Source organism: Pseudonaja textilis, chromosome 1 (assembly GCF_049901715.1).
Source record: "Pseudonaja textilis isolate UNSWEBS1 chromosome 1, rPseTex1.2, whole genome shotgun sequence".
Classification (NCBI taxonomy): Eukaryota; Metazoa; Chordata; class Lepidosauria; order Squamata; family Elapidae; genus Pseudonaja; species Pseudonaja textilis.
The window spans coordinates 70274648-70288138 of record NC_141990.1 but is presented as its reverse complement, the minus strand read 5'-3'; the positions used below and the strand labels follow the sequence as shown (position 1 = coordinate 70288138).

General features: G+C 38.4%; 1 protein-coding gene across 1 annotated transcript; it reads left to right on the top strand.

Annotated features, from left to right (window-relative positions):
- Positions 1 to 3150: 3150 nt before the first annotated feature.
- Positions 3151 to 8759, top strand: MAP10 (microtubule associated protein 10). Its single transcript, XM_026705194.2, has one exon. The coding sequence runs from the start codon at positions 3318 to 3320 to the stop codon at positions 5835 to 5837; it is 2520 nt and encodes an 839-aa protein (XP_026560979.1). The 5' UTR covers positions 3151 to 3317; the 3' UTR covers positions 5838 to 8759.
- Positions 8760 to 13491: the final 4732 nt, after the last annotated feature.

The following is a 13491-nucleotide window of genomic DNA, read 5'->3' as shown; positions in this document are numbered from 1 at the left end:
CAGCTTCCCAGTCTTTGCTTGAAGATGGCTTACCACCTCTTTCTATGATTGATTCCACTGTCTGCTGCTCTTAACCCTGGGATTTTTTAAAACATTTGTTTCAAATATTTTAACAAATTCTGAAATAAGAAAATAGATCTTGATATTTTATGTTACATCTTTCCAGGTATTTGAAAACTGCTTTCATATCTCATTTCAGTAATATTTTCTCAGTGCAAACCATAGTCAGTCTTTCACCTGTCTTCTTAGGACTTAATTACTAATAATCCTCTTTGCCATTCTTGGAATCTACTCCAATTTTTCGGTATCATTTCTAAAGTGTGTCCAGTGTCCAGAAAAAATATATAGCCACTCCTACACCCTCATCCATTTTCAGCACCATTTGCATATATGAGTATAGGTATACCAGTGAAAACATGTAATTATCAACTAACAATCATTGATTCAAGCAAGCCTGCATAGAAAAAGCACAAATACTGGGTACAATTAAGGAAAATTAAGTATTTGTTTTACTGTTTATCTTAACCAGAAAGCAATGATCACATGTTCAATTTTTAAAGAATTTAAATTAAATTAAATTAAATTAAAGAATTTAAACATGCATGGATTGTGCACATCATTTAGAAGAGTATTATGAATACAGTACTATAATGAGTGACAGAAACACATTAATCAAGTGGGTGACTTTAAGCTAATCAGTATCTTGCAATCTAATCTATTTTATCGGGTTATTGTGAGGATAAAATGAATAAAATAAAAATAAATAAAATAAAAAGACTTCCATTCATACACATATTACTTTATTGGGAGAAAGCAAGAGATAAATACAAATACATTCATTTTCAGCTAGATTTTTATTTCTTCTCAGTGTAGAGTGTTCTGCACACAGAAAATGAGTATGTTGTGAAGCATAAAAATGCGAGAAGAACCCTTTTAATTATCCCTCGGTATGCAAAATATTACAATCGAACCATTGGATTCTATTCTGCAGCAAAAATGGAGAGGTTCCTTAATATGACAGATGCTGAACTCTTAGACTCTTAGCAAGACTACTGTATGCACAAAAATGGAAAGAGTTTGATTCCCACCATAGACAAATGGTTACAGAAGTTAATGGAGCTGCAGAGATGGCTAAGTTGACTGGTTTGATTAAAGAAAAGAAGATAAGTACTTTTGTTGTTATATGGACACTGCTTCTGGACTTTGTGCTTGATGTGGAAAAAAAATGAAACTTTGATTTTGGATTTTACCTATTAGATTGATTTGTTGTTATAGAAATAGCTACTTTATATTGTTTTGGAAAAGTAAGATGTTGAGGTTCGATGTTAATGCTTTATTCTACTGCAATGGAGAGAGTTGAAAGTCAATGATATTTTTTATTTTCTCCTTCCCACCCACTTTTCTTTCTCCTTTTCCTCCCCACTGTGTCCTATTACTTGCTTTCATATTTTTGTATTTTATTCTATAATCTAATAAAAATGTTTTTTTTAAGTATTCTTGGGCTCTAGAGCTTTAGCAAATAACAGCACAGGCAGCTTTCAGGAATTGTTAGCGCTCCAGAGACTGGCAGGGCAGCACAGTCAAAGTGTTCAACTCGTAATTCCTTATCTCCATGGACAACTGCGCAGTCTAGACCTTCAGCCTGAAGTCTACGGAGATTCTCAGTCATCCTGGTCATGGTTGTCTCAAAGATGCTTTGTTAAGAGGCAACTGGACTTTCTGGTTTTTCTTTGAATACGTTTAGCTTCTCATCCAAGAAAAGCTTCTTCAGCTCTTTTTGGACGAGAAGCAAAACGTCTTCAAAGAAAAACCAGAAGGTCCAGTTGCCACTTAAAAAAGCAACTTTGAGACTTCAGCCTGAAGGCAACTTTCACCATTCGGAAATGTTCTCTAGCACAGGGGTCGCCAACCTTTTGGACCTCAGGGGCCAAAAAACTCATAATTTTAGATCCCAGGGACCACTAACTGGTTCTGTGGGGCATGGCCTAATTTGTGGGTGTGGGTTGGTGGTCATGTGACTGGCTGGGCATGGCTTGTATGTAAATATTATAAATATATATATATTGAATTTTTTATAAAAAAGAGCAACTTTTACCCAAAATCAGGCAAAGCAGGCAGATTGAGTTGCTCACAGAATCACAGATTCATTCAGAGATCTATCTATTCAGAGATCTGCCATTGGCTAGCTCAGTCTGTCACATAAAATTTGCTTGCAAGCAAACTCATAAAATTAACTCACAACACACCATGCATGTCAATATCAATTTTTTTATTAAAAAAAGCAACTTTTACCCCAAATCAGGCAAAGCAGGCAGATTGAGTTGCTCACAGAATCATCCAGTGGTCTATCTATCTATCTATCTGCCATTGGCTAGCTCAATCTCTCAAATTTGCTTGCCATGAGTCTGCACTGAATTTGCTTGCAAGCAAACCTTCAATCCTAAGGGAGGTTTGGCTGTGCTGAGCCGAAGATCTAAAGACTAACTAGAAAGCAAGAAATCCAACCATTTCCTGCTTCCTAGCTAATCTAAATCTCCGGCATAGCAGAACAGATGATGGTCGGAAAAAGGAAAAATACCAATTTAAGGGGCAAGTTTACCAGGTAAGGAGTGAGTGGCCAGGGAGGGTTCCCATGGGCGGCGCAGCCTTGTGTTTCTGCGCAGCTTGGATTAATTGCTTTGTGGGGGTGCTCTGGGGGTGAGATTTCTCTTTGGCCCACCAAAATTTACTCACAGCCCACCAGTTGGTGACCGCTGCTCTGGCAAAGGGGTCTCCACTCCACTGAGCAACTTTGAGCCTGGCGGACTTCAACTCCCAGAATTCCCCAGCCAGTTTTGCTGACTGGGGAATTCTGGGAGTTGAAGTCTGCCAGGCTTAAAGTTGCGAGGGTTGGAGACCCCTGCAAGTCTAGCACAGGGGTCTCCAACCTGGGCGATTTTTAGAGTTATGGGCTTCAATTCCCAGAGTTCCTAAGTCCATAAGTCTTAAAGTTGCCAAGGTTAGAGACGCCTGCGGTAGCACCTCCCTGCCCTCCCTCAGCCAGCGGCTCTCGAAGCGCCTGGCTGCGACTCTCGCACGAGGCGCTCGCATTCCCAGAGGCCTTGGCGCCCCCGTTTCCCCCCTCCTCCCTCCGCACGCGCTCAAGCGCAGCGACGGCAAACAGTCGCTAGACAACGGAGGGGCGCCGCTTCCATAGCGATCATTATAGACAGGGAGGCCGTGACCCGGCTGTCGCGCGGTTTGCCTTCAAGTCTCGCGAGAGCCGCGGCCTTCCTGCCTTTGAGAGGCCATCTGGGGCGCCTTCCCGCCGGGCTGGCATGGAGGGAGGCGATGGCTGCGGGGAGCGTCTGTTCTCGTTGGAGCTGCTGGTGGAGTCAGCGCGAGTGCAACCGCGGCTGCTGCCGTCGCTGCTGCCGGACAGCGGGCCCTTCCTGCCGTCCGTGGCTCTCCGGCTGCTCGACTTCCCGACCCTTCTGGTCCACGCCCCGCAGGCCACGTCCTGGCCGGTGGTGCCCTTCGGGCGGGGCAAGTCGTGCCTCTTCAAGCTGCGGCCGGACGCTCTGAAGGGCCTCTTGCGGCGCTCTCCGCTCCACGCGCTGCTGCTGGCCCTGCCTCCCAACCAGGGTCCCGCCCGCCTGCTCGGCTCGTCCAGCATCTCTCTGGCGGCCGCCGCCGAGGAGTTGTTGCCTGGCTCCGGGCCGGCGACTGGAAGGGGCCACTTCCCGGTGCGCGACCTCCTGGGAGAACCAGTGGGGGAGCTGGCGCTGAGCTACCGCCTCCACAGCCTGGGCTCCTCGCCCCTCGATCAGTTCGATGAAGGGGGGGCGGTGGACGAAGGCCTCGCTGGAGACGGTCCGCGGGGGAGAGCGGCGGAACGGAGGCTCAGTCTGGAGTTCATCTCGGAAGGAGAGGAGGAGCAGGACCCTGCCCCAGACGGTGGCAGCCGGGGGTCCTTAAGCAGCCCTGATCCAGAGCCGGAGCCCTTTTCCGATAGCTCAAGCGGAGAAGAAATCGCAGGAGAGCTGGACAACAATGCCTTTTATCCCCCACCAATGTATTACAGTCATCAAACGGAAAGTTGCTTCCCCAGCCCTAAAGCAGCAACAAGAGTGATAATCATGACAGCTCAAGATTCACTTCCCAAAGAAGAAACTTCTTTACCTTTTGTTAAGGGGGAGCCTGCCGTTAGTGCTGAGAAGGCTCTGTCACCCTTACTCACCAACACACCAACACCGGGTACTTCCGAACAACTCAGGCAGACACTATGTCAGTTGCCTCTACTGAATGCTTTGCTGGTAGAACTCTCCTTGCTAAATAGCCAGCCCCTACCACCAGGACCCTCTACTGTGCATCCTCAGTTGGCATGGCTATATCAAAATGCAGAAGAAGGTACAAAAATCTTACCCTGTAATGGTAAGAATCTGTGTGCCTGCTGGGATGATAAGAAGAACACCCCACATCGCAAAGAAAGAGGAAGATCACCTAGCCCTAAATTAAAAAGAAATCGCCCAGATCCTTTAAAAGGCATGTCTCTTATCTGTCCTGGCAAATCTTTTACAAAACCAGTATACACTGAAAGACCTGTAAGCCCTGAAAAAGTTAATCCGAAAGAAAATTCTCCCAATAGAAGGAAATTCTCTAATGGGCTGACGAATACATTAAAGCTTCGTGTTCAGCGATCTAGTCCGGGAATGTTGAAGGTTCATGAAAAGAGAGAACATCGTAGGAAAAAAAATGGTGACATATCGTTTGAAAAAAAAGGTAAAAGCTCTTTGACTAAAGAAAAAATATTCAAGGGCTCCCTTAACTATCATCCAAAATCTTTTGGACAATATGATGAAAAAAGCATCTCTGATCAAAATGCTCAAATTAATGAAAATGTTGAGACTTTAATACAAAGCAGTGTTGGCCGAAATAGCTCTATGACCACAAAGAAAATAAGCTCTCGTATTACCAAAAAATTTGGGGCCAGCTGTGTGAAGAATAAAGACAATGCCAAAGGGAAGTACTTGTCTGAAAGTGTTGATTTGAAGAGCTTGGAAGTCCATCTGCCAAGAGTCTTTTTACAGGACACTGAAGCCCTTGAAAACCCAGGAGATGCTGAGATAGAAAAATGTTTGCAACGTGATTGTAACATTCCATATATATTTAAAGATAGACGCACCAATAACTTGGAAAAGAGTCATGAACGTCAGAATTCAGATAGTTTAGTAGTTACTTCTGAAAATGCAGCCTATTCAGAAGATTTTACCAGTATTGACAGTTGTGGTGCAAGCTTTGAAGCTCCAGAGAACAGTCCTGAACCTTTATCTATAAGCTCAGATCACAGTCAGTCAGGCATTGACTCCAGCTCTAAAAATTCCAGAAGTCTTCCTGCTAAATGTATTTCACCTCTTCTTCCGAAGGTTTCAGCTATATCTCCTGTTCAGACTCTTAAAAAGACATATGACTTAAAATCTAACAAAAACAAATTAGGCACTGGATTGAACAAATTTGATGATGATTGCCTTGCAAGAACTTTAAGAGACCAACTTGTAATTCAAGAAAAGCAAAAGCAAAAAGTTACACAGATTTTTGAGGACAAACAAATACAGCCTGATAAAAAGTGTAACATAGTAAAAAGCCAGTCATCTGTAGAAAACAGCCATTCTGCAAGGACATCTCAAGTTAGCTCTTACTTGCCCTCTAGTATATCTGACCTTGAATTTAGTGGTCTAGAAGAAAGCAAAACACCTGGCAATGAAAAAGAGGATAGCTTCGGAAAGATGAATAATACAAATCAGTGTAAACATATCAGTGAATTACTAATAAACAAGCTTCCAGGATACACAATGTAGCAATCAATAGTAATGGTAAAATCGAAGAGAAAATAATGTTTTATAAGAAAAGATTTAAAGGAATTTTGACTTTTTTAAAACAAGTATAGGTTTTTTTAGGATGCACAGATATTTTTTCAGATTAATGCACAACTCAGACTTTTCAGCTCTGTGCTGGTTATTTTTGGTTGGTTATTTTTTTTCCTTAGTTTTAGCTGTCTCCAGATCTTCCACATTCTGTGATTTAGCTGCCCCTGAAATTCAAGGGCAGTTTTCATATGATGTAAAGGTCTCCTGTTCATATAAAATCTATTCTCATTGAGCATAGGAAATGATCTAGCGTGCGTAAAGTAATTGTCCAATTTGTAATTTGTCTCTTAATTATTGTTTCAAACTAATAATAAAACAAAAAATAACTAATGGTCACTAGAAAACAAGTAAACTATAATTGATTATAGACTACTTAAGACAATAATTCTTAAGCAAACCAGGGTTTTTATGTAGTTTGGAATTTAAGAGAGTTATAGCTATCAGCAAAGGAAAAATTGTTCAGTAAAATACATACTTTAAAAAAACAAGGTTTCCACAAAAAAAGCAAATTTCCAGAACATGATTTGAAAAATACTAGTTACTTCAAATGCAATGCCCAGTTATATGTTAATCTTAACAGAGTTATTTTTCCTATAATATTATTCTGATCTGTGGTAATAACATTAATTTTAAGTTTAGCTTCATAATTTTTAAATTTTAGATCCAAACCTAATGCTTCCTGGGTTTTTTAGCACTTTGTCATAATTGTTGTGTCTTCAGTTTGCACTATTTTCAGGTAATTGCACCTATTGTTAATTTGTATAACATGTTTTGTATAACATGATTGAATCCTATCTATGAAATGGTATGTCTGCAGAAAATTAAAAAAAAAATTATGAACACAGTCATGCATTCTCAAAATATACATTAGTAATATTTAGCACTTAAGAAATATTTTTTAGAAGTAGAGAAAAATGATACATTAACCTTAGCATATATTCAGTAGCTTCAAGGAAAAGTCAATCATTTTTCTTTTTTATAGCAGGTGTAAAAATGGCATAGCATAAAGGGAAGCCAATATAGACATGAATTTTTGTCTGGTGCTAGTGATTAAAGATGCAGGTTAAAGTTCCCAACTAAATTGAATCAACTTCCAGAAAACATGGGATTAATACATTAATACTCTTGATACATTAACCTTGTTGTGCCCTGTATGCAGATAAGTGCATATCCAAGTATAAAGCAACCAAATGAAGTGTTTACTAATTATATTAGTAGGTAAAGGGGATCTTTCAATACCAGTACTGTACAGAATGCTGGTGTTCTTATACAGAAGTAAAATATGAATTCATGCTAGGAACATTGCTCAGTTTTGGCTTTTTGGCCAGATACATTTTTGATATTAAAAAAAGAGAGCGATAAACTTTCAAAATATGTCTTTCTAAACAATTTAGAAAAATTAGCTAGTTCACAACTTATAGTACTTAGGTAGTAAAAGGATAATAATATGAATGTATTGTTTATAATTCATGCAAAAAAATTGTTCTCGTTTCTTTTGAAGAATTTGCTAGGTATACTGGTCCTAAAAAGTAGTGATCAAATCTTTGGTAAGAGCAAATCACTCTTGCCTGTTATCTTAGCAGGTTAAAGATAATGAATCACCAGAAAGTGTTTTTCGCTTGCATGATGCCATAGACTTCCCTTAGCCATCTTGGATAGCAAATATAAAAGGATATCAGTGGCTGAAAAACTCCGTCCTTGTGATTATGGAGAGGTGAAAACCTCTGGACATATCCTTCTTCACTGCTCTTTTTATACAGACGTTGGAGCAAAATTTATTTTCTAGATAATAAGTAACCTGACTGTTCCAACACCAATTACCTTCAGTTTAAAGACCAACAGATTGTAGACATTAGGTAGGTAGGTAGGTTCTGCGCAGCAGCACTAAACTTGGCTGGAACCTGATGAATAATCCATTATAACATTCAATTAATACACCATTTTTATATTATCCTGTTTAGTACCTAATAACTATAGGCCTTTACAATTTAAGAACTAATATTACAGTATGCCTTTGTCTGTGTGTAACTGATAGGCTGCCAAATTATGATTTCAACATAGATTTTATTTGTTGTTATTTTATTCCAGAATTTTTAAGTAGATACTCTGAGCATTTTTAATTGTATTGGTATTTGAATGGTAAGAACAAGAATTGTACAGTAACAGCTTGTTATCTCTCACACCTTTCCAATTATTGTTCTGCTATTGTTATTTAAATCAAAAGACAAAATCATATGAATATGCTACACTTTATACCTAAGTTACTAAGATGGAGTCAGTATGGAATATAACATTGGATTCCCATTTTGATTTCCAACATTTCGGCGTTGTGTCTATTGCAGGATGGCAGAATTGGCATTTGTCCCGAAGTTATTTATGTTGTGCCAAGGGAAAAATTGCATGTCAGAATTCACTTGCATTGAAACAATGAACTAATGTTGGCTTTAGCTGCCGATTTCCAGATTATGATAGAAACCAAGCCAGAGGACCAGTAGTTGCTTCCTTGTATTAAAATGTTGTGAGATGGCATTTTTGTTTAGACCTTTTTAAGTAGATATAAGTAGGAACGCTTCGTATGAGCATTCATACGAAGTGTCAGTTTTCACTATAGAAGGAATCTAAATTAAACTTCCCTATTTATGTTTGGCCTTTTGCATAAAATCTGGTGATAGAACAGTTTGGTTTTATCTTATGGTATTATATAATATATTCCTCCACTCCAGTCCATTTCCATGATGAACGTTTTTTTGATTAAGAAAGTTTATATTTCTTGTGATTTTTGTTAATTAAAGCAAAGCAGTAATGTTTGATATGTTACTGAGTTTGCTTTAATCTATTAAAAATTTAAAATGACTTGCTGATGTTTCTGCTATCTTGTGCATATACATTGTGCTATGAACCAAGTAACATTGATCATTTAAATATTTTGTTACTGTGTGCTGAAAATCATGATTTATTATGCTGCAACCCATTTTATGAAATCTCATGCTAGTATAAAGAATTCCGAGAGAGTTTAAAGGATTGTTGGAAAAGATTAGGCAGGAAATCCCTCTTTCAAAAACAGTACTCAAGTTAGGATCCAAGATTCCAAATATAAAAGCATTTCAGATTACATTACAACTATGCAAGAGAAATGCATTTCATCAAGTGTTTAGCTGTGCCCCTTAGTTATTTTGGCATTCTATACAGTTTCTGTAATTACCAGTTTCTATGTTAGGAGATGGGGAAGCATAATCCAGAGAAAACTGATTAACTGAGTGCTTTGATTCCCCAAGTATGGCATTTTAAAGACAGTGTAAAGTTTAAACCACAATTGAAGATAGATCCTGCCTCTAGTCTGATGTAGTATTTAAGATGTTGTATTAGGAGTGGATAAATATCAACCATTATGCTGTGGAAATCTCTGAGTGGCCTTAGATCAATCACTATTGCTTTGCCCAGTCTGTCTCACAATGCTGTTGTGGTGATGCAGGTACATAGTTTTGAGGGGGGGGGGGGGGAAATGTTTCCCCTTTCAGAAGTTCTGAGATTTTGCATACATGAAACATTTCACTATATTTTAGTTCTGAGGAAAACTGAAGCTCCAAAATTGTACGCAGTCTCAACCAGGCCAGTTTGAGTCAGAAAATTGGAAGGCTCTCCAATGGCTCCACATTAAATTCCTAATTTATTTTATTACTATGACAGTCAAAAAGTGAAACCACAAATTTATTGGAGGTAGTACTCAACTTACAACCATAGTTGGGATCAGAATTTCCATTCCAAGTAGTGATCACACAACCCTGGGACACTGAAACTGCCAAATACTTGCCAGTTGGCAAGCATCTGAAATTGGATGACGATAGTTGTAAGGGGGCAGGTTGTAAGTTTTTCAGTGCCATTGAAACTGAACAGTCACTAAACAAATGGTTCTAAGTCAAGTTACTATTTTCTAAGTTACTATTTTCATATGGCCTAAACACAATTACATAACAAATGTTTTGCTAATATCCAATAAAAAAGAGAAATTTTATTAGCAGAGGAAGAGAAGGAAGATTGTAAAGTGCCTTTATGATGTTGCACACAGGATATAATTACTCTCAGCCAGTCCTTGAGTATTGAAGATTTATCCTGAAATGAATACAAACTCCAGCTCCTTTGTAGTGCAATGGTGGTTTCTTCATTAGCTCAGCAAACAACAAATATTCTCTGACAAGAAAGGCTAAAAGCCAGACAAAGTTAGAGTTGGGTTTGAGTTTGCTCCCTTTCCTTTTATTACCATTATCATGGGACACACCCCACCACACCCAGGCCTATACTCAGTTCTAATTCTGGCCACGCCTAACTCTATCCCCAAAATGCCATTAACCCTATAACATGTCTACATCCCTACTCTATTCTGACCCTCACTAACTGATGCCCACCTAGTGCCACCTTCACCATGTTTTAACCTAAGGCTTAATTACCACCTATATGTGCCCCAACTCCCTTTAACAATATGCACCACATCAATACATGAAAAGAGCCACTTCCAGCAGCCCCGCAGTTGTTTCAGAATTCATCCTCAGCTCTGCTGAGTCATTCCAAAGCCATCAGCCAGCACACAAGCAAAAATACAGATCCAGCGGCAGCAGAGATAAGGTGACATGGCCAGCTGACTTGCTGTGAGGCATATTCGGAGCTGACGGACTCCGAGTAAAATCGGAGCCCGACAGTTACCAAGTTACTATTTTTAATTAACAAGATGGAATTTCTGCCAGGACTTCATGATTCTCCCCCCTTTAATGGCCTTTTAAAAGAATTAATGCACAATCATGAATGGGGTCATGATCACATTGAACCTTTTACAAACTATGAGAGCCATAGGACCAGAAAAATGAATGAATAAATTCAAACATATCCACACTCATGGCAAACATTTCACTTTTGTCAGTGGCCAGCTATGGTTTTCATGACGTCTGAGGGAAAGACATGAAAGCAGTCCTCCATTTATCCTTTTTTTTACTACCATCCATTATTTCTGAAATTTAACTTATTACAAATGTGTAGTATGTTGAATGTTTTTCATTTGTCAACTTTCTTTCATGTCACTTCAAATGATTTGCCATCAATATTCAGCAGTGTGGTCCCTCTAAAAATTGATGGCAACACATGCACTGTCTCAGTGGTGAATGAGGAGGAGGTTGCATCCAAAATTATTGGTTTATGAGGCAGAAGTGGCCTCCCTGTATTTTAAAGTAGTCTAAATAAGATGACATTAAACTTCTGTTTTTAATTGATGTTATGCACCATTATAGAGGTACAATATTTATTGATACAACTTGCTTAGATGTAAGTTGCAGAATTGGCCATTGTAGTTTGGCATCATTAGAATTGGTTTAAAATATCTGTCATTCTTCAACTGCTTCAGTCAGGTCCCTGAAAGTTTGCTCTTGGAATCTGTACAGCCCATGCTTTGATTTGTGAGAAAAACACTTGCAACTAATTGCCCTTTTCTTTTTAATATATCACAAAGCCTGGTAGAGAAAGCTTCTTGCTATCATCTGCAATTACAGTTGCTTTTGGCCACAATTCAGAATAAAAAATGTATTCAATTATAGAAATTGTATTTAAAACTGCATTCAGCTCTAGAAGATACGAAAAGCAAAGACAAGATTAAAGCAAAATTTTACAAGAAATGAAATCTGCAACAATAATATAGCAAGCTGTAAGCCATGTAACATAATTATTTTAACTTCCATGTGCCAAAGTAATTTCCGAATATGCGTATTTGTTGTTGAAGGTCATATTATATTTGATTTACAAATTGGCAGCATTACATTGTTTGACATTTATAAAATTGGATTTTTCCCAGAGAAAATAGTAGGTTGTAATAATTATTATAATGTTCTTAAAATTTAAAATTGATACTCTTTATTGTTTATGTGCTTATATTACTGTAATGTGCTCTTACAGGTAATCAATATATTTTATATTTTCAATCATATAAATCAGGGGTAGTCAACAGCACAATCTGCAGTAGAATATGATGATGCCAAGATGGCGATACACATAGACAGCTTCATCACACAAATGCCACCATGATGTACTTGTACCCCGGAGATCCATTGCAAGTATGTGATGATGCTGTCATGAGCACTTCATCATTTGCCCCATGATGCCCCTTTTGCCCCATGATGGCAACCTTTGACCTCACAGCCTTAGCTTCAGCCTTTAGGGATCACACTGATCAAAGTACATTTTAGTACTATGGTTGGATGTTGTGGGGGGAGGGGTTTGCTACTTTTAAAAATAAGCATTAAAATAGGCATATTAATCATCCAGTACACTTAGAATGCTTATGTCACTAGAATAATAACCCCCCAAAATATTCTGTCAAAGGGTGAAGATTCTTATCCCGCCATTTTGAGTAGTAGTTCTGTTAATATCCACAAAAGTCCTTTACCCAAGAGACTCTTTTACAGAGAAATGTCCTCTTTGGCTATAAAATATTCTCTCTTGCTAAAGGATGTGATGTGTGTACATAGCAAACACCCATGAATCAACTGTGGCTTAGATATTTTAACAGCTGGTTTAATAAATTAATGCTTTATAATTAGATTTTTTTTTATTATAAGTGGATGTATTGCTTTGCTTCCTTGCAGGGTTTTTGCCTTTAAATGAGTGGAAGAAATATTTTAGATGATATAACTAGAACATTTCTCAAGTTTTGAGAAAAGAAATACATCTTTCTTAGCCAAGAGGTTAAGAGTTGCCTCTCTATGTGAGATTCCAATCATGTATGCTACTCTTCCTCACCTGATACCCACCTGTGTGCTGAACTTCCACAGCATCTCTAGCATCTAAAAGGAGAAGCTGCATTGATGCTCTCCTTATTGGTAAAAAAAACAACAACCAACAAACAGAAATAGCCAGGCAAACAGCCAGGAATATATTGTTCCTGAATGTAATGAATCAATTGGGAGGTTTGCAAAAGCAATCTTTGTGCTCCCTTGACAAACCAAAGAGATTATTTACACACCAGCTGTATCACTGCAATATGCATTCACGGTACAACTTTTCCATTTTTCCTGCCATATGGGACTTACTGAGGAAACACAAGGACTGTCTAAAGTATTTCTGATAGCACAGAAGAAGCACAAAGAAGGAAACTGTAATCGACAGGAATTTGCAGACAACAAAGTTTCATAAGGGATTCATCATTTGCAGATATGCTAATAAAACTTAATTGAAATTTCATTCCAATATAAACAACTGCTGGAATAACAGATGGTTTGTTACTGTTATGTTCACAAAGTGGTTTGAATCCCATCCTATAACCAGCAACCTGAAGAAGAGGCATTCTTAGCAGATATTTTAAAAATTGGAACTAGAATGCTTAAATGCTGAAAACAATACTTTAATAACTTAATTAACCTAGTAAAGTGACTAGGGAAGGAGGAACTCACAAGGGATTCTCTTAAAGCAGTAAATGTTTATTAATGATAGTAACATTCTTATGGCTTTATAAAATACATTTGGATAGTTGTCTTTCAATTCTATTATCAAAGAGTTTCCTTGGTTCTAAAGATTTGTACCAAGTCACTAAGTTTTCCAGAACAGATAA

What these genes read in the sequence shown, in the direction of transcription:
- MAP10 (XM_026705194.2), top strand. Translation starts at nt 3,318, where the DNA reads ATGGAGGGAGGCGATGGCTGCGGGGAGCGTCTGTTCTCGTTGGAGCTG.